General features: G+C 41.1%; 2 protein-coding genes across 2 annotated transcripts in view; one reads left to right on the top strand and one right to left on the bottom strand.

The window, feature by feature from the left end:
* LOC126237454 (dehydrogenase/reductase SDR family member 11-like) overlaps nucleotides 1-24,949 on the top strand; it is a 421,354-nt gene that overhangs the window by 206,668 nt on the left and 189,737 nt on the right. The gene's annotated exons all lie outside the window — the stretch shown is intronic.
* The window catches only part of LOC126237453 (dehydrogenase/reductase SDR family member 11-like), a 48,886-nt gene that overhangs the window by 13,780 nt on the left and 10,157 nt on the right, over nucleotides 1-24,949 (bottom strand). Inside the window, exons 2-4 of the mRNA XM_049947586.1 lie at nucleotides 23,484-23,646; nucleotides 17,809-17,938; nucleotides 589-724 (exon numbers count right to left, since the gene is read on the bottom strand). Coding sequence (XP_049803543.1) covers nucleotides 589-724; nucleotides 17,809-17,938; nucleotides 23,484-23,646 — 429 coding nt within the window. The remainder of the gene's footprint in view (nucleotides 1-588; nucleotides 725-17,808; nucleotides 17,939-23,483; nucleotides 23,647-24,949) is intronic.

Below are 24,949 nucleotides of genomic sequence, written 5' to 3'. Positions count from 1 at the left end.
CGGTACATCCAAACCGTCATCGAACCCATTGTTCTACCATTCCTAGACCGGCAAGGGAACTTGCTGTTCCAACAGGACAATGCACGTCCGCATGTATCCCGTGCCACCCAACGTGCTCTAGAAGGTGTAAGTCAACTACCCTGGCCAGCAAGATCTCCGGATCTGTCCCCCATTGAGCATGTTTGGGACTGGATGAAGCGTCGTCTCACGCGGTCTGCACGTCCAGCACGAACGCTGGTCCAACTGAGGCGCCAGGTGGAAATGGCATGGCAAGCCGTTCCACAGGACTACATCCAGCATCTCTACGATCGTCTCCATGGGAGAATAGCAGCCTGCATTGCTGCGAAAGGTGGATATACACTGTACTAGTGCCGACATTGTGCATGCTCTGTTGCCTGTGTCTATGTGCCTGTGCTTCTGTCAGTGTGATCATGTGATGTATCTGACCCCAGGAGTGTGTCAATAAAGTTTCCCCTTCCTGGGACAATGAATTCACGGTGTTCTTATTTCAATTTCCAGGAGTGTAGAAGGAGTTAGCACACCCCTGCTGGTCCGTTAGACATGTGCCACACACAATGGATGACTCACCCCAACTCGTATCTTGCTGCCCTTGGCGACCAGGTCTTTCCTCAGCCCTTCGAGGAGTATTTTGACGGCATGCTTGCTAGAGCTGTACATCGCCAAACCGTCTGCGAGTACAGACGGTGGTACGTGTCCCGCAACACTGAAAATTACAGAATAGTTTACAATATTAGAAAAATGCTGCAACGTCACAGATGAGTAGCACATCAGTAAATGAGGCCCTATTTTGGATGATTAAACTCAAGTAATAATATACCAGTGAAACATACGTCTGCTATTTGTTGCCTATTTCGTAATGTGCTACTTCACCACTCATCTAAGCAATCTTTCTTCTATTCCTCCTTTTCCTATCTAATTTTCTTACTTTACGTGTGGAAAGGGCCTTATCGACCATACGCCTGCTCTATGAGCCTCTTCCACTTCTGCCTGTCCAATGCACTGTTTGTCCAGTTGCTGTTGCTGTTCATCCTATTGTGTCCTCCCGAATGGTATCTCGCCATCTGATTCTGGGTCTCCCTCTTCCTCTCGTTCCATCTATTGTTCTGCTAAATGCCATTCTAGGTAGTCTATTCTCTGTCATTCTTGCTATATGGCCTGCCCAACTCAACCTTCTCCTCTTGAGCACTTCGACGATGTTACGGTGTTTGTATCGCCCTCTTAATTCTTCATTTCTTCTTATTCTCCATTGCATGTCATTTTCGTCGTATACAGGTCCAAAAATTTCCCTTAGTACTTTTCTTTGGAATATTATCAGTTTTTCTTCATCTTTCTTTCTAAATATTAATGTTTCAAATCCCTATAACATCACAGGTATAATGGTCGATTAATATAAGCGGATTTTGAAGTTACTGCTAAGTGATCTTTTTCCTAGAATTTTGATGAAACTAAAAATTGTCTTGTTTGCTGTTGATAACCGGGCGTCTGTTTCTATATCTGTTCTGTTGTTATTAATAAAAAGACTTCCTAAGTACTTGAAGTGGTCAACAGTCTTGAAATTGCATCCATATACAGTCAGAGGTGCATCTTTTCTGGTTTTCTTACTTAGGGGCAGTTGTTCTGTCTTTTCTTCATTAACATATAATCCTGTTTTCTCAGCAATTTTGTAGTAATTTTGCATCATTCTGATTAATTCTCTTTTGAAACTACTTATTAGTGCTACATCATCTGCATAGGTAAGTCCTGTGATGTTCACATCCTGTAGCTGGATCCCTTGTGGACTGGTTTTAGAAAATTCTCTATCGATCTTCTCTAGGACAAAGTTAAAAAAATAGGTGAAGTGGCATCCCCTTGTCTCAGTCCAGTGTATACCTTAAAATCTTCAGTTTCTCCTACCGGTGTCTTTATGCGACATAAAGTTACATCTATACACATTTTAACTAATCTGATTAATTTTGATGGTATTTTAAATTCCTTCATTAATAATCTACAAATAATATGTGAACATCTAAACTGAATTCCCACGCCTTCTCAGTTACTTGTCTTATGGTGAATATCTAAGGTGGATCTGTTTCTGCGGAAACCGCATTGGTAGTCCCCAATCAGTTTTTCCGTTATTGGTATCCCGGGTTCCCGGGTTCGATTCCCGGCGGGGTCAGAGATTTTCTCTGCCTCGTGATGACTGGGTGTTGTGTGATATCCTTAGGTTAGTTAGGTTTAAGTAGTTCTAAGTTCTAGGGGACTGATGACCATAGATGTTAAGTCCCATAGTGCTCAGAGCCTTTTGTTATTGGTATCAGCCTGTTTAGTAGGCAGCTCGATAATATTTTGTAAGTGACTGTAATTTTCTACTTTCCTTAAATTGGAAACAGTGCATTAATCAGTACTGATGATTTGCCGTATTACAATTGACTAATGCTAGGCAATGTTATTAAGCTTCGTGGCCTTAGTATTTCATACCACTGACATTAATAAATTCCATGTACTTCACGTTGAATTTCTGTCATATTTTCCATTGGATACTTTTGTATTCCACCAGGTAGCAATCATTAAATGTTCATGCACCGAACCAGGATCATCCTCACTGACTTCTGAAAGTAATAACCCCGACACAGTGTCATAATGAGACCGAAATTCCCTGTGACAACAACGTTGTGCAAGATGCTACCGGTCTCTTTGGTGCATCAAATTATAGTAAAAACTCGGGTTTTCTGTCGTTACCTCCAGCATATTCACCGTAAGTAACTGCCTGTTGACGAGCCAAGAAGGCTGTCAACACTTCATACGCGTCATAGTTGCACACGGTGCAGTAACATTAATGCGATCACCTGTCAAAACCCTGAATAATCACCTGTTGCAGAGCGGACCGCTTCGGGACGTGCAGGAATAGAGTGAAACTCTAGAAGGTACTGACTGGGCTATGGAGCCATGTCGACTTGAGTGCCGTGTCCAGCTGCGCTAGGATTCTCGGAGTGGGATCCATGGAGCGAACAGCCCGATCGAGGTGGTCCCGTAGATTCCAGATTATGTTTAAATGCGGAGGGGTTCGATGACCGAGGGAGTACGATAAATTCATCCTGATGCTTCTCGAACCACGCCCGTACACTGCGGGCTGTGCGACACGTTGCATTGTCGTACTGGTAGATGCCATTGTGCCGACGAAAAGCAAACCACATATAGCGATTCTAGGATGGCTGCCGATACTTGTGTTATTTCATTGTGCCTTCCAGAATGATCGCCCAAGGAATGCCACGAGAAACATTCCCCAGACCATAGCGCCTGCAGGGTGTTTGCTTTCAGACTTTTCATGTCGTACACGTCAAGGGCGATCTGATTGATAGAACACAAAACGTGATTGGTCCGAAAAGGCCATCAGTCGCCACTTAGTGGGCTCCCAGTTCGGCACAGGCGTGCCAATGCCAGCCTTCGTCGGCGATGGACAGCAGCCTGAGTGGGTGCATCAACCGGGCGCCTGTTACAGACTCCCACATGCAACAACGTCTGCTAAATGTTCGTTGAGAAGACACTGTTGGTAACCCCTTGGCTCATCTAGCAAATCACTTGATCAACAGTCGCACATCTAGTCGCTTATACATAAATCCATTTGCCTCTGTCATCTGTGGCCCATAGCGCAACACAGTTGCCTCGATGCAGGTTTTGGATAGCGCCATTTTGCCATGCACGGTTTACTCTAACCACGGAGGAAGACAAACAATTTACAAATTCAGCCGTTTCGGAAATGCTTCCACCCTTGGCCCGAAAGTCCATGATTGTGCCAATTTGGACGTCAGGCGAAACTCGCCTTTTCCGCATTACGACACGCTTTATATACCCTCCAGTGCCAGAATTGCCAGCTGCCGTCTGTGAGTTGTTATTGCGTTGCGCGCTGACGTCGTACATGAACTACGGTTGACTGGACCGCGTAATTACTGTTATAGTTACTTCTGCATTGGTCAAACTTCCAAGTTCTCTATTCACTGTGACCCGTTATACTTTCCGATATCACCGCTACCAAGATTCCACACAATGAGGGTTTTACGTACCTTCTATTCCATTAACAAAGAAAGCAGGTGTTGACAGATGTGAAAATTACCGAACTATCAGTTTAATAAGTCACAGCTGCAAAATACTAACGCGAATTCTTTACAGACGAATGGAAAAACTGGTAGAAGCCGACCTCGGGGAAGATAACTTTGGATTCGGTAGAAATATTGGAACACGTCAGGCAATACTGACCATACGACTTACCTTAGAAGAAAGATTAAGGAAAGGCAAACCTACGTTTGTAGCTTTTGTAGACTTAGAGAAAGCTTTTGACAATGTTAACTGGAATACTCTCAAATTATAAAGGGGGCAGGGGTAAAATACAGGGAACGAAAGGCTATTTACAATTTGTACAGAAACCAGATGGCAGTTATAAGAGTCGAGGGGCATGAAAGGGAAGCAGTGGTTGAGAAGGGAGTGAGACAGGGTTGTTGCCTCTCCCCAATGTTATTCAATCTGTATATTGAGCAAGCAGTAAAGGAAACAAAAGAAAAATTCGGAGTAGGTATTAAAATCCATGGAGAAGAAATAATAACTTTGAGGTTCGCCGATGACATTGTAATTACGTCAGAGACAGCAAAGGACTTGGAAGAGCAGTTGAACGGAATGGACACTGTCTTGAAAGAAGGATATAAGATGAACATCAACAAAAGCAAAACGAGGATAATGGAATGTAGTCGAATTAAGTCGGGTGATGCTGAGGGAATTAGATTAGGAAATGAGACGCCTAAAGTAGTAAAGGAAGTAGAGAGGATATAAAATGTAAACTGGCAATGGCAAGGAAAGCGTTTCTGAAGAAGAGAAATTTGTTAACATCAAGTGCAGATTTAAGTGTCAGGAAGTCGTTTCTGAAAGTACTTGTATGGAGTGTAGCCATGTATGGAAGTGAAACATGGACGATAACTAGTTTGGACAAGAAGAGAATAGAAGCTTTCGAAATGTGGTGCTACAGAAGAATGCTCGAGATTAGATTGGTAGATCACATAACTAATGAGGAGGTATTGAATAGAATTGGGGAGGAGTTTGTGGCGCAGCTCGACAAGAAGAAGGGACCGGTTGGTAGGACATGTTCTGAGGCATCAAAGGATCACAAACTTAGAATTGGAGGGCAGCGTGGAGGGTAAAAATCGTAGAGGGAGACCAAGAGATGAATACACTAAGCATATTCAGAAGGATGTAGGTAGCAGTAAGTACCAGGAGATGAAGATGATTTCACAGGATAGAGTAGTATGGAGAGCTGCATGAAACCAGTCTCAGGACTGAAAACCACAACAACAACAACATGTTAGCACTAATAACTGAGGCGCCATCCTCCTCTCTAGCGGTTAAACATTGCCTTTGAACTGGCTTAAAAGACGTAATAGGACGGGTAAAAACTGTTTGCATCGATATGACCATCAAAATTCTGCATTACGTGCTCTGCTTTAGTGTGCTAGATGGCGATCAGTTTAGCTTTAGGAAAAGAAAAGGCACGAGAGAGGTAATTCTGACGTTGCGGTTAATAATGGAAGCAAGACTAAAGAAAAATCAAGACACGTTCATAGGATTCGTCGACCTGGAAGAAGGGTTCGACAATGTGAAATAGTGCAAGATGTTCGAAATTCTGAAGAAAGTAGGGGTAAGCTATAGGGAGAGACGGGTTCATATACAACATGTACAACAACCAAGAGGGAAAAATAATAGTGGACGTCCAAGAACGAAGTGCTCGTATTGAAAAGCGTGTAAGACAAGGATGTAGCTTCTCACCACTACTGTTCAATCTGTACATCGATCAAGCAATGATGGAAATAAAAGAAAGGTTCGAGAATGGAATTAAAATTCAAGGTGAACGGATATCAAAGATACGATTAGCTGATGACATTCCTATCTTAAGTGAAAGTGAAGAAGAATTACATGATCTGCTGAACGGAATGAACAGTCTAATGAGTACTTAGTATGAACTGAGAGTAAATCGAAGAAAGACGAAGGTAATGAGAAGTAATATAAATGAGAACAGCGAGAAAGTTAACATCAGGATTGATGGTCATGAAGTAGATGAAGTTAAAGAATTCTCCTACCTAGGCAGTAAAAAAGACAGTAACGGACCGAGCAAGGAGGACATCAAAAGCAAACTAGCAATGCCAAAAGGGCATTCGTGGCCAAGAGAAGTCTACTAATACCAAATATCGGCTTCAATTTAAAGAAAAAATTTCTGAGAATGTACGTCTGGAGTACAGCATTGCATGGTAGTGAAACATGGACTGTGGGAAAACCGGAACAAAAGAGAATCGAAGCATTTGATATGTGGTGCTACAGACGAAGGTTGAAAATTAGGTGGACTGCTAAGATAAGGAATGAGGAGGTTCTGCGCAGAATCGGAGAGGAAAGGAACATGTGGAAAACACTGATAAGGAGAAGGGACAGGATGATAGGACATCTGTTAAGGCATGAGGGAGTGACTTCTATGGTTCTAGAGGGAGCTGAAGAGCGCAAAAGCTGTAAACTAAGACAGTGAAAGGTGGCTACACTGAGCCACAGCGCCAGAGATCGCGCCAGAGAGTATTATTTTGCCGCCTCCACTAGCAGTTCTTGTCGAGAAGTCGTGGTGGAGAGTGCTTATCGAGATGTGGTAGTAGGCAGTCGGTGTTGAGATGTTGTAGTAGGGAGAGCTTGTCCCACGTTGTATGCAGTTGTTTGATGGGCTAGACAGCAGATGTTGTTCGAATGGAGATATTGTAATGATCAGAGTGCTTTTCGTCAATATATATGAAGGTAAAAAAATTCCCTTTTCTTTTTATTATTTCAATGTCTTAAATAATGCGTCATTACAGGTTCAGTCAACAAAGCATCTGACTTGTGTTCCTGTATTAGAGTGTAATTCTGGTTTCCTTACGCAATTATAGTATTTCTATTTTTTTTAATTACTTCAGTATAAATGGTATTTAAAATTTCTTGTCTTATTGAAGAAGAACCGTGCCAGATGTGTACGTTGAATCACACTTCCACACACAGAACAGTTACACTTGTGCTTTGGTTTCGTACGTTTTATAGTTGCTGGGGACTTAATTAATTAATTGTGTTAACGGAAGTTTTCTTTCATTCTTTGTTGCTATTCTATGCAGTCAGATTGCGTACTAAAACTAGTCAGGGCCAACCGTTTACGAGACTGCGTAATCGGACAGACAACTACTAAAAAATTAAAAGTATTTGCATTTCATATTTATATAAATAAGCCCCCATGCACGTGGCGACCGCTGCTTCGGATCTTCCCTTGGAATTCTTCTGATTGTATAAATAGCAGACAGTAGTATTGTTGTAGTAATTTGTAGTTTAGTAATTGTAGTATTTATTGCATGTGTAGATTTGGTAATTGTCATTCTTCTAATGGTATTTTGCAGAATTTAATTTTTGATGTCTTGTATAAGCGTTTGACAATTTTGTGCAATTATGAAGATTTCAATTGTTCGTTAATCGTGTTTGAGGGAAGCATTTCGTGTGAATGGTATTGTTGGTGATTAAGTGTCATTGTGTGTAATTTTCGTATAGTGACGAGTTTTGTATGTTTTGTAAATGATTACGCGATCAATGAAAAAGGCGAAAATGATGGATAGTGAGAATAACGAAATTGTTAACATGGCGAACTCGCCAACACAGGAGAACAGTGTGATGGATAATGAAGTTGAAAACAATTTAATAAGTCGGGAAAATAGTCCGGAACCATTTCAAAATTTTTCACAATCAAAAAATTTTCAGAATACGAGATTAATGACAGAAGATTCTGGAGTAGTATCGAACACAGATAGCTTTACAGCTATGACGAAGGAAACTGGTTTTGCGGGAAATGTTATGGGCGAAAAGAATTTTGAACCAGTTACTATGGAGCAGTTGATGGGTGCAATATTAAATTTGGGATCACAAATAGGAACAATTAGAACTGAGATGGGAACAATGGAAACACGGTTAGACTCACAAATAGGAACAATTAGAACTGAGATGGAAACAATGGAAACACAGTTAGGCTCACGAACAGGGACATGTTTCAAAAACATGAAAGATGAATCAAAGAAAGAAATTAGAGAAGAAGTACAACCGATTTTGAAGGCTCACAATAATAATTTAATTTCAACAGAAATCAGACAAGAGGAACAGGACAGAGAACGGGAAGAAAGAGATCGCGTGATAGTACAAAAATTTTCAGAGTTAAATTTACAACGTGCACACGATAAGGAGGAAATATTTGAGAGAATCGAGGAATCCGTACCAAATGACAGAATAAATAATTTAACACAACAATATGAACAGTTAACTACTAAATGTGTCAATACTGAAACCCGAGTCGCGACACTTACAGAAGACGTAAATAAACAGAAAGAACAAATAGGTGATTTATCGGAAAGAGTTGAGGAGATTGCAGATAAATTGACAAGTCTTAGTTTAAATGGGGACAGAGATTCAGATGATACAGCACCATTGCAATTTGCAGAAACCGAAGAGTACCAGAACATAAATAAGCATGTTGAAAAACAGGGAAAATTTAATGAACGCGTTAAAAGGGAATTTGACAATAATCGACATTCGGACTGGAACAGTCGCGGTAGGTCTTTGTCGCCACGAGGAGAAAACTTTGACTATAAACACTTCTTGACTGTTCGGAAATTTAAGATCTTTCGTAATTCTAAGAACGACATACATCCATGTGCATGGTTAGATCAATTTACGTACGCACTTCCACCAAATTGGCCACTAAGTCACAAACTGGAAATTATGTGCGGCTATTAATGTCCTCAGGGGATTCACTACACTAAGTGAATATGTGCCGTAGCGTGCATAGGGCCCCGAGCTGTAGTCGTGCTATTTCCCTTTTAGTTTTCTGCACCGCTGCCTACTCTTTTACTATTCTTTGCATCTGTCAAAACAACTCTTCGACTATCAATCTATCTATAGAGTCGTTAAAGATTAACCGGATATGACGATTTTACCTAAAAGTGATTTCGGAAATTACCATTTGGACTTACTGTATCTTCATCAGCATTCATTCGTAGTTTAAACGAAATTTTACCTGTTTATCTTCGTGACAATATTACTTCATATGTTGCCGATATTCTTATTGCTAAACATTCTTGGAGTGAGCATAACAAAATTTTGGATTCATTATTACGTATCTTTGCAAGAGTTGGCATTACAGTGAACTTGGAAAAATCTGAATTTGGTCGTTCTCAGGTGAAATTTCTTGGTCACATTATTTCTACAGAAGGTATTCTTACTGATCCACAGAAATTAGACGCTATTCGTAATTATGCTGTTCCTACTACAAAACGTGATGTTCGTAGTTTCCTTGGTGTCTGTAATTTTCTTAGACGCTTTGTTAGATTGGACAATTTGGCCACACCTCGTTTATGTGAACTATCTGGAAAGAATTCTAATTGGTGTTGGGATGAGGAAGCTCAGTCAGAATTTGAACAACTTCGTGATGCTTTAGTTGCTGCTCCACTTCTTTCACATCCGGATTTATCTAAACATTTTTGTTTGGCGACGGACTCATCATACAAAGGCCTAGGGGCACATTTATTTCAAGAGATAGAAGAAGACGGCGTTGTAGTACAGAAGACTATTGCATTTGGAAGTCGTGTTCTCTCTAAATCAGAAAAGAATTATTCGATTACGGAACTTGAAGCCTTGGCTGTTGTTTGGGCTTTCACAAAATTTCGCACATTTTTGTTTGGCAGACATACTAAGGTTTACACCGATCATCGAGCTCTGGAATTTCTTATGTCAACAAAATTAACTCATGGCAGATTGTCACGATGAGCGCTGTATGTACAGGAATTTGATTTTAGTGTTGTTTACATACAGGGTTCTTCAAATATTGTTGCTGATGCTTTATCACGTGCACCTATGGGTTTGAAACAAAGTGCTGAAGAAGACTGCACAGAAAACAATTGCGTTTGAGAATTTTATTTCGTCTTCGCTCCAGGACATCGCTAAGGAGCAAAGTAAGGATCCAATCTGGAATGACATTAAGGAGAGGTGGAGGAGAAAGGAAAGCGTTGCGATCAGACAGCATTATCTACTTCGCAATGATATTCTTTTAAACGAGAAGCGGTCGACAACTCTGTTTGGTTAGTTTGTATTCCTGATGAGTGGGTTAATAAATTGATTTGGTACACACATTTCAGTTATGCACACTTTGGTCCCAGAAAATGCTTTCATAAATTACGAGAAAATTGCTACTTCAGTAATATGGAAAAACGTATTCGATTTGTTCTTGCCAAATGCAAATTATGTCAAAAGGCTAAGCCGCCAACTATTTCTCACAGAGCACCGTTGTTTCCTATCATTCCAGCGAAATTAAAGGAGATGGCTGCAGTCGATTTGTTCGGTCCAGTGGTTCGTTCTACTAATGGTTTTGCGTACATTTTCGTAGCAGTAGAATTGACATCAAAATATGTGTTTTAGACCTTTACGCAAAGCAACAGCTCGTTCAGTATCTAATGCTTTCATCAAACATTTTCTTAAAGAAGTGGGTCATGTTGATAAGGTTATATCAGATAATGGATCACAGTTTCGCTCTAAAATTTGGCTTCGTACTCTACGGCGTCGTAGGATTAAACCAATTTTTATTTCACTTTTTCACCCTCAATCTAACGCTTCAGAGAGATGGATGAAAAATAAATTGTGTCGACTTTATTGTCATCAGAATCAGAGAACTTGGGATCAGTATCTTCATATTTTTCAAAACATTCTGAATGAACTCCCTAATGATTCAACTTCTTTACCGCCTATATTGATATTAAAAAATAAAGCACCGACAAATCGCATTTCTGAAATAGTTCCTTTCCCGCCTTCACGGAAACTGCGGCATTCTGAAGTTGTCAACCTGGCTCTGCAAAATATTGCATCTGCAGCTGCTAGGAGAGAGAAATCAGCTAAACATCCTGGTCGTCTAAAAACCTTGTCAGTTGGCCAGAAGGTGTTAATTAAGTCTCATCGTTTGTCTCACAAAGGAAAAGGCTTGTGTCGCAAATTTTTTCTGCTTTATAACGGTCCATATAGAGTTCGCAAAATTATTCATGATAACACTGTTGAAGTAGAAACTCTTAAATCTCGGCGCTCTAAGGGAATATATCATATATCGAACGTTAAAATTTTTGTGGAATGACATGCTTTTGAGAAACTAACAGCTACATGTAAACATGCAGAGAATACAAGGATACCGCGCTGTGTTTTGGCGGCGGCACATACACAAAGCAACAGTCAAGTCTGCGCGTCGCACAAGGCAGTCGTTGACCGCAAACAATTACTTCCTACGTCACGCGTACCTACAGCTGATCGAGCGCTTAGTGCGAATACACTGACAGCCATAAACAAATACACAGTCTAATTTCTCTGATTAAATTCAGTATAAAGCTATAGTGACTTGATAAATTGTTATTAACGTTCAGTATTTTTCAGGATACGGTTGTATAAAATATTTAAGACATTCAGGTAAATTCTGTGCGTGTCCGACGTTAAGACGACTTGCTATCGAGAAAATTTCAGGAAGAATGTAATTTCGAAGAAGAAACTAATAAACTAAAAAGGTAACTGTTAATTGAGTTTATTTTTCAGGTAACATATTTCCACTTAGGTACGTACTTTAGACGTAATTTGCTGCTCGCGATTACGTGATTCATACTTTGTGCTAATTTCATGTTCTATGAATTTACTTGTGAAGCGACGTGCTTGCGTACATTAACTGATTTTGACAATGATTGATTAATGAATAGGGTTGTTACTTGTGTATATTATGCATCGCTTGGCTGCACTGCTTTTTCACTGATGTCATATTTTTCTATTATGTGCCTGCTGTGCTTATTTATTTAAATTATAATTGTCACCTGATTAGTTGTGCTGATATGGTTATGTATGTAGGTTACACTTTGTGATTTATCTGCTTGCGCCTTCACGTTTACTTATTAAGATTACATATGAACACTTATTTGCTTATGCTGATATGATGCTAATGACCTGTTTATGATGTAAGGTATATATTTGCTGCTTTGCGTATGGATTGCCTATTTACACATTTCTGTTTTGTTGTCATAACTACTCTTCAATTTAGAATATAGAAATGCTGATGTACAGTGTACGAACGTAGAGTTTAGGTTACACTATGGTATTAATTATTGATCGCTTGGCAGAGCCTCGTTGTAGGGATTGTGCTGCATCCACTTGTTGACATTCTGTTCTCTACTGGTATATTTACTCGCTATTGCATGTTTTGCTTACGCTCAGTGCTTTATATTTTAAGATAAGAAACTGAACTGCTATAATTCTACGAACGACGTTGGTACAAGAAACTTCATTGAAGTCACATGAGCTGGAGGCTTTATGGAAGCTGTATAAATTTATGCTAATAGGAAGGAAGCTAACGACAAGACATACCAACACTAGCTTTAGACCATTGACAGTTATTACACTGCATTCTTCGTGAGCAATTGAAATAGCAAGTGACACTTGACACAAGAAATACTCCACATGTTTGCTTCTGTTTTGCCATGATTCTTGAAGTGGTGTACACACTGTGAAATATTACGATTTATTCACTCAAAGTCTTATGTGATCTTTCATACTACGTATTCGCACCTACTTACTGAAAGTTATTCAAACTGAAAGCTGTTAGAGGTCATGTATGCATTTCTTTTATTTTATGATGGACAAGGTAACCAAAATGTATTTTATAATTCATAATGAGTAGAAGATTTGGCTCAGGTGGACTACACAGAGGTTGTGTGTGGACATTGTGTCTTCGGATTGCATGGGATGATGAATTGAAGTTTGCACTACGATCTTATCTGTACTTGTTCGAGGAGACTGACTAGAGGAAAGAGTTGTTGTGGAAGTGAAATGATATTGGCGATAAGGTTTATATGTATCGACGTATTGAAGAGGTATTATTGAGGTACTGAGATTGTGTGAAGTTGATGATTATTGGAGTTTTGGTGGACAAGAGGTAAGGTAAATGATATTGATGATACGGTTTATATGTATCGACGTAAGAGGTATTATTGAAGTATTAAGATTATTTGATGCTGATGATTATTGGAGTTTTGGTGGATAAGAGGTAAAGTAAGTGAGGAGCATATTTTTTTGTTGGTTTATATGGAACAAGGAGGATAAAGATGGCAGACTAGAACACTCAACTGGAAGGAAGATTGTCTACACACACAGTTTGTTAAATCACTAAGCAGTATATACTTTTTTTTTTTTTTGGAGAGAGGAAGCATTTGCATATCTTGGCACACTGACAGTTGTTCAGCAACCGTACATTTTGATTTGGCTTGGCAAACATTGGTCTTGACATGATGACTATGACGTTGATTAACTATTATTGACTGTTATACATTGCTGCCACTACTACTTGATACACAAGTTGAACATAAAATTTTGGACTGAATTGCATTTACACAGTTAACACTATTCAATTACACAGTAGTACTTAATGTGGATGAAAGATGAGTGAGTGTGTTTTGTGTGTTTTCCTTTCCTAATCCCAAATAATTGGTACCGACCTATCTCCTAAATATTATTTTACTTGTCTGTTGTGGCTTGCACTGACACCCATAAATATTATAGGTTTACTGATATTTGTGTATTTGTAATATTTAATATGACAATTATCTCATATCATTTGTGTGTTTATTATAATTTGTATGTTTAGTGTAAGAGCATTGAGAATAATTTTGTAAAAGCAATTGTGTGGGCATTCAAACTGTTGTTCATACCTGCACCTGTTCAACATTGATGTGTGATACTTAGAAATGTTTAATTTCTGCTGATGAACTGTGTGATTAGTGATAGTGAATATTATGGACTGTTACTTGCACTTTTTCTACGTGATTGGTGCCACTAGGACATGTTTAATTTCTGCTGATAAACTCTGATGAACAGTGTGATTAGTGATAGTGAATATTATGGACTGCTGTCTGCACCTGCTCAACATTACTGGGTGCCACTAATGGACTGCTTCTACTGAGATAATGTCACTTTTTGGTGTCTGCACCCGTTCAACATTACTGGGTGCCACTGATGGACTGCATCTATTGAAATAATGTCACTTGTTGGTGTCTGCACCTGTTCAACATTGCTGGGTGCCACTGATGGAACTGCTTCTACTGAGATAATGTCACTTGTTGGTGTCTGCACCTGTTCAACATTGCTGGGTGCCACTGATGGAACTGCTTCTACTGAAATGATGTTACTTCTTGCTGTCCGCACCTGATCAACATTGCTGGGTGCCACAGATGGAACTGCTTCTACTGAAATAATGTCACTTGTTGGCGTCTGCACCTGCTCAACATTACTGGGTGCCACTGATGGAACTGCTTCTACTGAAATAATGGCACTTGTTGGTGTCTGCACCTGTTCAACATTACTGGGTGCCACTGATGGACTGCATCTATTGAAATAATGTCACTTGTTGGTGTCTGCACCTGTTCAACATTGCTGGGTGCCACTGATTGAACCGCTTCTACTGAGATAATGTCACTTGTTGGTGTCTGCACCTGTTCAACATTGCTGGGTGCCACTGATGGAACTGCTTCTACTGAAATGATGTTACTTCTTGCTGTCCGCACCTGATCAACATTGCTGGGTGCCACAGATGGAACTGCTTCTACTGAAATAATGTCACTTGTTGGTGTCTGCACCTGCTCAACATTGCTGGGTGCCACTGATGGAACTGTTTCTACTGACATAATGTCACTTGTTGGTGTCTGCACCTGTTCAACATTACTGGGTGCCACTGATGGAACTGCTTCTACTGAAATAATGTCACTCGTTTGTGTTTGCATCTGTTGACCATTGCTGGGTGCTACTGCTGGAACTGTCAACTACTTGTTTATTGAACTATGGAAAGCATATATGTGAATATTTGTATAAACTGATTTTATTGTGTATTTACTGTTTATGAAAGTTATGAGAGTCTTACCTGCACATATTCGTCATTGCTGACGCTATTGATTGAATTGTTTAACCACATAATACTTGTGTAAACTATTATGTAAAGTCACATGTATGAAAGAATTTGTATTGCTTACTGTATTTTATATATTAGGTTATTGAAAGGTCAGTGCAAAGCCAAAATTTTATCTAATTATGTGATATTTACGTATTAATATTATCTTTTATTTTTGTCTGTATTTTTTTTGACGAATTTGGTGGTATTTCCACCACCAATGCTGGCAAAAATACCATCAAATTCTAGCCTGTGGAGGAGGGCATATGAAAGGTGGCTACACTGAGCCACAGCGTCAGATCGCGCCAGAGAGTATTATTTCGCCGCCTCCACTAGCAGTTCTTGTCGAGAAGTCGTTGTGGAGAGTGCTTATCGAGATGTGGTAGTAGGCAGTCGGTGTTGAGATGTTGTAGTAGAGAGTGCTTGTCCCACGTTGTATGCAGTTGTTTGATGGGCTAGACAGCAGATGTTGTTCGAATGGAGGTATTGTAATGATCAGAGTGCTTTTCGTCAATATATATGAAGGTAAAAAAATTCCCTTTTCTTTTTATTATTTCAATGTCTTAAATAATGCGTCATTACAGGTTCAGTCAACAAAGCATCTGGCTTGTGTTCTTGTATTAGAGTGTAATTCTGGTTTCCTTACGCAATTATAGTATTTCTATTTTTTTAATTACTTCAGTATAAATGGTATTTAAAATTTCTTGTCTTATTGAAGAAGAATCGTGCCAGATGTGTACGTTGAATCACACTTCCACACACAGAACAGTTACACTTGTGCTTTGGTTTCGACGGTTTATAGTTTCTGGGGACTTAATTAATTAATTGTGTTAACGGAAGTTTTCTTTCATTCTTTGTTGCTATTCTATGCAGTCAGATTGCGTACTAAAACTAGTCAGGGCCAACCGTTTACGAGACTGCGTAACCGGACAGTCAGCGACAAAAATTAAAATTATTTGCATTCTTTATTTTAATTAAGCCCCCATGCAACAGAGATTGGAATGCATCCAGCAAATAATTGAGGACGTAGACTGCAACTGCTACTCTGAGATGAAGAGTTTAGAACAGGAGAAGAATTCTTGGCGGGCCGCATCAAACCAGTCAGAAGATTGACGACGAAAAAAAAAAGTGACACCATAGAGCACAATCACTCAGAACAGTGCACTGCTCTTTACACATGTACCTTACATTGACCGATAAAAAACAGAGTGACAGTACGTGATAAGATTTATGCAAGTCACCTCGGCTATTGCGTATATTTGTTGAGCTCTGCCATATTTTAAGCCTCCTTGACGATTGTCAATTGAGAAAACTATATAGTTATTTACAAGTGAGCCTGTCCAGTTTTGACTGTTCCTTCTTTTTGGAGGCTTTTCTTGTATGGATTACTAAACACGTTTTTGCGCGTTTAGAGAGTGGTGCGTGCTTTTCTCTGACACTTCTCCATGAGATGATTGCTACTGCTACCTCGCACTTATGGCAACAGGTACTCACTAGGTGTGAGAAGCACAGTAAGATGTTCTTCACACCTTCGCAAAAGCAGTACCAAAACTATGGCTCCTGGACTGCAAGCTATTAGAGTGTGTTTCGGCTGCCCCGAGCGATGTCGTCTTATGCACCCCGCAATGTTATATCCGGCCTTCGAAAACCAAGCGTGCGATTTTCACATTCTCTCGCCCGCTGCACTCAAACTATTAACCCTACAGAAAAAATGAACACTATCTTTTTGTAGGAAATTTAAAGGAGTAATATTTTGTAATGGGTCACGTTTTCGCTGGAGGTCGCAGTTCTTAAAGAGAAACGTTCAAAAGTGACCTTCAAACGCAACTAACCCCCAAACCCATCCCTCACCACTCAGGATTTCTAGCATGTTTTTCGTGACACTCCGCTACCACTACCGCCACCACTGTACAAAAATTTCTGAACTTTTCCCGAAATTCGACCTTTTTTGGAGTCTTTTGATTGGGCTACTGAGCCACCAGCACATTCTCCTACTTTGTTAACGTTATTAATTTAAACGTTCCGCAAGGGTAATGAAAGAAAATGAGTTTCGTAAACGTTACACTAAAACTCATTACGTTGACAATTCGATCCAGACTTAACCTTTACAAGCATAGCAGTTTCTCAGTCAAAAGGCCTGATTAATAAAGCAATGTAATTGTTTATTTTAAGCTGTTAAAAGTCACAAGACTTTTAGTTAAAATTACACAAACGTCAGTTTTACAATTTTTAAGTGCTTCACTACACCGGTGGCGTAATGCTTCACTACACCGGTGGCGTAATAAGGCCAATCAATGAAGACTATAAAAAAGGTCAAATGTGGGAAATAATTCAGGCAGTCGTAAATTTTTATACGTGGTAGGAGCGGGTGCCATGAACAATATACTAGAAACGATGACCGGTAGTGTTTGAGTGTGGGAATGAAGATTCGCTTCAAGGTCATTTTCGTACGTTTTTCTTAAATAACTCGAAAACCACGGCCTCCAGGGAAAAGTATTCCAGTACAGAATTGAATGACATTAAATTTCTTACACAAAGGTGCTACTAATTTTTTCTGTACGACTACTAGCTTGCACTAAGCAAGCGAGAGAATATGAAATCTTGCACATGGTTGTTGACAGCCAGATTTAACATCGCGGGCTGTATAAAACAACATCGGTAGGGGCAGCTTAATCGCACTGTGTAACTACAGAAACAACATTGTCAGTTGAAATACAGAAATGGATGAAACTATCAGCACGATGCTGGCACAGGACCGGCCACAGACCCACCTGTTGATGTGGATGATGAAGCCGTCATCGACACCTCTCCTCAGCATGTCCTGCACGGCCTCCCTGGTGCAGATGCTCAGACCCAGCACGTTCACGTCCAGGATGCGCTTCCAGTCTTCCGTCTTGCCCTCTGTTCATGAAATCAGACAGACGACACAAGAATCGTTAAAAGTCAGGAAACTTACATCAAGAAACAGTCAGGCAACATATTACTACATCCCACATAGACTATTTCACTTTGCACGCGGAACCACCAACGTTTGTTCTCCTTCTGAACGATTTTGAATGGTACTTTAAATGGCGGTAAACGATGATGGAACGTAAGGTACCCACCACTACACACCATAACGTGGCTTGCGGAGTGTAAAAAAAATGGTTCAAATGGCTCTGAGCACTATGGCACTTACCTACTGTGGTCATCAGTCCCCTAGAACTTAGAACTACTTAAACCTAACTAACCTAAGGACATCACACACATCCATGCCCGAGGCAGGATTCGAACCTGCGACCGTAGCGGCCACGCGGTTCCAGACTGTAGCGCCTATAACCGCACGGCCACATCGGCCAGCGCGGAGTGTAGATGTGACTGTAAGTAAGTGCAAATCACAGATTAGAATTGAGGACTCCCTCGAATAATGTCACTGAGCGTCCATGGAATGAGATTAACCTGTGCATAACTGGACTATGGCACCGAGCGAGGTGGCGCAGTGGTTAGACACTGGACTCGCATTCGGGAGGACGACGGTTCAATCCCGCGTCCAGCCATCCTGATTTAGGTTTTCCGTGTTTTCCCTAAATCATTCCAGGCAAATGCCGGGATGGTTCCTCCGAAAGGGCACGTGCCGACTTTCTTCCCTAATCCGATGAGACCGATGACTACGGTGTCTGGTCTCCTTCCCCAACCAACCAACCAACCAACCAACTGGACTATGGCCTCCTTCAACACGATGTAAGTCTCCGTGGTAGTTAACACAAGATTACAGAATACACGTCGAAATGTGAGGAAGTCCCTTCCATTTTATCGTTTTTTATCAAACTGGTCGTGTTTCTTAAATACCGTTGACGTCGTTTCTTCTTGAGCATACTATTTTTTTTTGATACCTTAGGAACATTTCTTTACGTTTTTACAGAGCCGGCCGCGGTGGTCTCGCGGTTCTAGGCGCGCAGTCCGGAACCGTGCGACTGCTACGGTCGCAGGTTCGAATCCTGCCTCGGACATGGATGTGTGTGATGTCCTTAGGTTAGTTAGGTTTAAGTAGTTCTAAGTTCTAGGGGACTGATGACCACAGCAGTTGAGTCCCATAGTGCTCAGAGCCATTTGAACCATTTTTTACAGAAACAGTGTCAAATGAGGTTCAAATAATGAAATTTTCACTCTACAACTGAGTGTGGGCTGATATGAAACTTCCTGTTAGATTAAAACTGTGTGCCGGACTTTTGCCTTGCGTGGGCAAATGCTCTACCACTGAGCTACCCAGGCACAAGAGCTTTTGTGAAGTCTGGCATGTAGTAGGTAAGATACTGGTGGAAATAAAGCTGTAATGACGGACTGCGAGTCGTCCTGGGGCTGCTCAGTGGTAGAGCACTTGCCAATGGAAGGCAAAGGTCCCAAGTTCAGGTCCGGTTAACATGCCACAAAGTTTCGTATCAGTGCACCCTCCGCTGCAAAGTGAAAATTTCGTTCTGGAAACATCCTCCAGGCTGTGGCTAAGCCTTGTCTCCTCCTCAACATACTTTCTTGCATGAGTGCTAGTCTTGGAAGGTTCGCAGGAAAGCTTCTGTGAAGTTTGGAAGTTTGGGGGATGAGATACTGGACTTACCAACCTGGCTACCACCCACTGGGGTTGTCGATTCGTGACTGATGTTGTGGGTCTCCTGGTCTGACAGTGCAGATGTCGGCAACGCAGGCTCTGCGATTAACTTGTTGCATCTTCGTTCGGTGTACATACTCGTATATCGGGTACGTCTGACAATGGTGCAAGCAGTCTTGAAATCAATCGTGCTACACCAAAATTCTTTTCCTGGTTATTCGTAACCTCTTTTCACACAGACCAGTGGTTTTCAAACTTTTCTGGTCCACAACACGCTTCACCTGAACATAAGCACTCAGGGCTTCTTTTGTACATGACATTTGACTTGAACTGTGGGATAAATCAATTGAAGTTTAGAAAAAATGAGTAAGAGTATTTTTTTCTTTATTAACTCTTAACGTATCACATTTTATTCAACTTTTAATGTTATTACACCTTATTCTTGGAACGATGTCAATGGGAAAAATGAGCTTACTTCTTCGTAAGGTTTCAAATCTCGGCACAAGGTTGCAAACTGCGTCTCGTATCTCTTTCCCCACGTTCATACGCAATCTGTATTTCGTGTCGATGGCTGTCAATGCTAAAAATATACCTCACATAAGTAGGATGTTGCATAAGAAATCAAAACATATACAACCTTGTTATCTTTCTGCTTCACCAAGCTCCAAAACTCAAGCAGTGATGCGGAAACGAATTCCATTTCATTGTAGAGTCTAAAGAAATATCGATAAGTTAGTTGCTCTTGATTCTCAGTGATAAGTGTCGATGGAAGTTCAGCACTAAAAGTATCTTTCATCTAGTTGTGTTAATGAACTTCTTCTGGAAAGTACGTCCGAAAGCCTGACAAGGTTCAGTTAAATTAACCACAAACATAGACACTCAACTAAAACTCAGTGTCTTCTAAAACGTGTGAAGAGAACGGAAAATGTAATGTATATCTTTATCATCCAGCGTTTTACTTCCACAGCGGTAGTTTCTTTCTGAAAGCTGAAATTTTGTCTAAGAGTTGCCAATTGTCGGTATCAGTACGTTAGATTAACTGAGTTTTTCAAAGATGTCACAGAGATACGCTAGCTTCAAAACAGTCACTGTCCACGAACTTTTCGAATCTCATGCGTTTCTCGTGAAGACAGTAAGAGTCTAGTTCGTTCCTGAGATCACACATACTTTTCGAAACATTACCGCGTGAAAATGGACAACTTACATGCTTCAGCAAGGGCAGAGAAGTATCACTGAAATTATAGCTGAAGCATTTGAAGCTTCATTCCCGGTAGTCCGAATCCTTGGTAGATAGCTCCTTTTACTGTGCCTGGATGCAATACTTTATTTATCAACAACGCACTCCCGTCAATAAAGAAAGTGTGAACAAGAAATAATAGGGTATGAACTCAATGAAACTGATGCCTATATTCTATGTAAATCCGTAAAACACTCACGATCTCCATATATTTTCCTAAATAAAAGATTAATCAAATAAAAGCAAACACGTTGATTAAGTAATATTAGTGGACAGTGTTCTGTCTTGAGGATAGTGTACCTAGGAGCAAGTACAGTTTCCTGGTCGGTGTTTCAATCTAGCGTCCCATTTTTGGCTCACACAAAGGAATATCCACTGGAGATTGTCATAAGGAATTTCTGGCGTTTCGTACAGTTTTTGTTGTTGTGAAACATGGGATAGTATTTTGTGCAGCATTTACAAATATTTTGAGTTATACAAATTTGTGTTCGGTATAATATGTTATATTTGGTTGGAAGATATTTCTAACTCTTCAATTACAGAATTTTATGGTGAGTAAAATTATATTTATTTTTAACACTAGGTGTATAACGTGTTGACGGTTAATCCATATTTTGTCAGTCGTGCACCATCTTGTACCCTGAATCGGAAGAGGGACTTGTACTATGGAACATGTTTTATTAAGAAATCAACCAAGTTTCTTTAATGCCTCAACAGTTTTACCTCTTTTGGAAATGGAAATTTGTGTAAGTTTCCATAAAATCTATTTCAAAATGTATTTAATGTGTACCTGGCTTTGACAACGATTCTATTAATTTGTTTCCACTACTGATTGTATAAAATCTATTTCAAAATGTAGTTAATGTATACCTGGCTTTAACAACGATTCTATTAATTTGTTTTCACTACTGATTGTTGACGTATAGCAGAGTAATAATGTAACAGATAGACAATTAAATGCAGTATTGTCAGAAACCTTTTAAAGTGCAATGGAGTAATTGTTCCTAGGTAGATTACCATGTGGTACCTTGGTACATTGTTTTCAGATTTAGAAAAACCTTACTTTTCCTGGAAAAGGCTGCAGCACGCATGAAGTGACTGAAATGCGTTAAAATCGTATTACAGGGTTGGCTGCAACCAGGATTCTGAAAAGAGATCCACGGTACAACGTTCTCCCCTAGTGATAATTTATAAATACACTGCTCAAAATAATGACTTCGGGCGTCTGCTGTACTGCGTTGAGCAATACTTGAGAAATGGTATGTTATCAAATTATATCTTAATCTTCAACAACAAAACGTCATTCCATCCTGGATCTTTGACATAAAAAGAACTGAAATGTCCGGCAGGTGTCAAAAATAAAATGGAAAAAAATCATTCAAGCCGTCATACTGGATGTTTTTCATTGGACTTGGAGAGCTTCAGTAACGTGTATGCCCTCCGCGTGCGTTTATCACTGCCTAAAGCTTACGTGGCATGCTCCGTATAAGGCTACAGAGATCGCCTTGTGGCATCCGTTCGCATTCTTCAATGAGAACCCTTGAGAGTTCTTGGGAAGTCTGTGGTGGAACAGGACGACAACGAAGACGTCTTCAATGAGAACCCTTGAGAGATCTTGGGAAGTCTGTGGTGGAACAGGACGACAACGAAGACGTCTGTCAAGGACGACGCACGTATGGACGATGGGGCTTTGGCTGGGACTCGCCGCCGGCCATCCCATTACTTCACTGTCCAGGCTTCGCTAGACAGCCCTGCTGACGCCACCATACGGACGCTGCCATTAGAGGAATTCAGAGCCATCACCATGTGCAGCAGCCACCACACGGTCCAACGGGATCTGCTCGGTAAGGCGACCATGGACAGCGACAAGATCCGTATGGCTATCAAAGAACCTTGTAAATCTGGAACTACTCACCACGGGGCTTCGCACACTAACACGGCCATCACCTTGCGTCAGACGATACCTGGATTCATCTGTGAATAACACATGTCGCACGTGACGAAGTGGCCAGTTGACACGGGAGCGGCAGAACTGAAGGCGAGCTGCAAGATGTTGTCGTGTCAGAGCGGTCTACTCGAACACGACGTCAGGCTCGTAAGGTCCTTCGTCTTAACCCTCACTACAGTCTGGTCGGACACAGAGGCGTCAGTGGTCCTTCCGAAATCGTCTTGCAGTGCATGGGTCTTCACGTGGGGTTGTAATGCTTCCAATTCGTCTTGTGTACAAACCTGTCTCCCTATAGGGCGTGCATAACCTATGGATGGAGAGGCTTTGGTATCAGCAACAACACGACTGAGTCCACCCTTTTTGGATCAAACAGACTGCCCTTGCAACTTGCACTGCATTAAGGTGTCGTATTGCCTGTGCTTGACTGAATACTTTGTCCAAAAATGACAACTGTCACCTGTATAGTGCGCTAGAAAGCACTGGGACAGTGGTGCTCGCTTCCTTCTCAGGACACTGTAATGCGTAGCTCAGCCAACATATGACCACACGTGCCTCCTGTATCAAAACAGATTTAACACACCGGCGAAAGATACAGGTTCCTCTAATTCTTTGGAACAGGGTAGACTGGCACTTTCATATGCTCTTAAATAAGTGACATAAGATAATGCGAAAGTCTTACCTGTAAGGCTGGTAGTCGGGAATACACCAGCGTTGTTGATGAGCACGTCGACTCCGCCCAGGTTGTCCTTGATCCACTTGAAGGCAGCCAGGATGCTGGCTTCGTCGCTCACATCCCCGGCAATGGCGTGCAGCTTTCCTGGGGCATCCTTGAGTGCCAGTTCCTGTGGTGCAGCAGAAACATCTTGCTATACAGGCCGTATCGAAATGTATGTTACAAGGCGTGGCGGTTCGTAGATGGGTACTATGTGATCACATTTCGCTAGCAAACTTATGCTCGAAACCGCTTCGTTTGCGTGCTAGCGTCGCTGAAATGTGGAGGAGGACGAAGACAGTTTGGACAATAACAGCTAGGCAAGGACTAAAGGGGACAAAGTACACTACTGTCAGTAAACACCAGCTTAAGAGACTTACAAAACGCTCTCAACATGACCACCACCATCTTCGATACATTTTTAGCATAGCCTGATGATATCTCGCTCAACCCTTCTACAGATGTATTGCATATCGCGGGTGAGACAACTGGAATATCACATTCAAAAACTATTTACAAACACTTGGACTGGCTGTATCGAGCCGGCCGAAGTGGCCGAGCGGTTCTAGGTGCTACAGTCTGGAACCACGCGACCGCTACGGTCGCAGGTTCGAATCCTGCCTCGGGCATGGATGTGTGTGATCTCCTTAGGTTAGTTAGGTTTCAGTAGTTCTAAGTTCTAGGGGACTGATGACCGCAGAAGTTAAGTCCCATAGTGCTCAGAGCCATTTTAACGATTTTTGGCTGTATCGAAGAACGTCGTGTTTTGCGGGATGTCCAGCTAAGAGAAAAACCATTGTCACTATTACCTGACTTTAATTGCTTAATTGCTTGTTTCTGAACACGGTTTCAAAAACCGGAAGTATTGGCAACTAGCAAAGTCTGGTCAAATTTCAACACGGATCCTTCGTTCAGGCAATGTTCCGCTACCGCCGATTTTTCCGGCAGTTGTAGCCTGCTATGATCACTATGTTCCAAGCACCTGCCCTGAACTGTGAGAATCGAACAGTATTATAGTACCCAGAATGACATTTTCACTCTGCAGCGGAGTGTGCCCTGATATGAAATTTCCTGGCAGATTAAAACTGTGTGCCGCAATATCCTTTCTTTCAGGAGTGCTAGTACTGCAAGGTTCGCAGGAGAGCTTCTGTAAAGTTTGGAAGGTAGGAGACGAGGTACTGACGGAAGTAAAGCTGTGAGAACGGGGTGGGAGTCGTGTTTGGGTATCTCGGTTGGTAGAGCACTTGCCCGCGAAAGGCAAAGGTCCCGAGTTCGAGTCTCGGTCCGGCACATAGTTTTAATCTGCCAGGAAGTTTCAGGATTATAGTACAATGTAAAGTACACTCCTGGAAATTGAAATAAGAACACCGTGAATTCATTGTCCCAGGAAGGGGAAACTTTATTGACACATTCCTGGGGTCAGATACATCACA

Source organism: Schistocerca nitens, chromosome 2, assembly GCF_023898315.1.
Source record: "Schistocerca nitens isolate TAMUIC-IGC-003100 chromosome 2, iqSchNite1.1, whole genome shotgun sequence".
Lineage (NCBI taxonomy): Eukaryota > Metazoa > Arthropoda > Insecta > Orthoptera > Acrididae > Schistocerca > Schistocerca nitens.
Note: the sequence above shows the minus strand (reverse complement) of the source record. Positions and strands in the feature narration are given on the sequence as shown.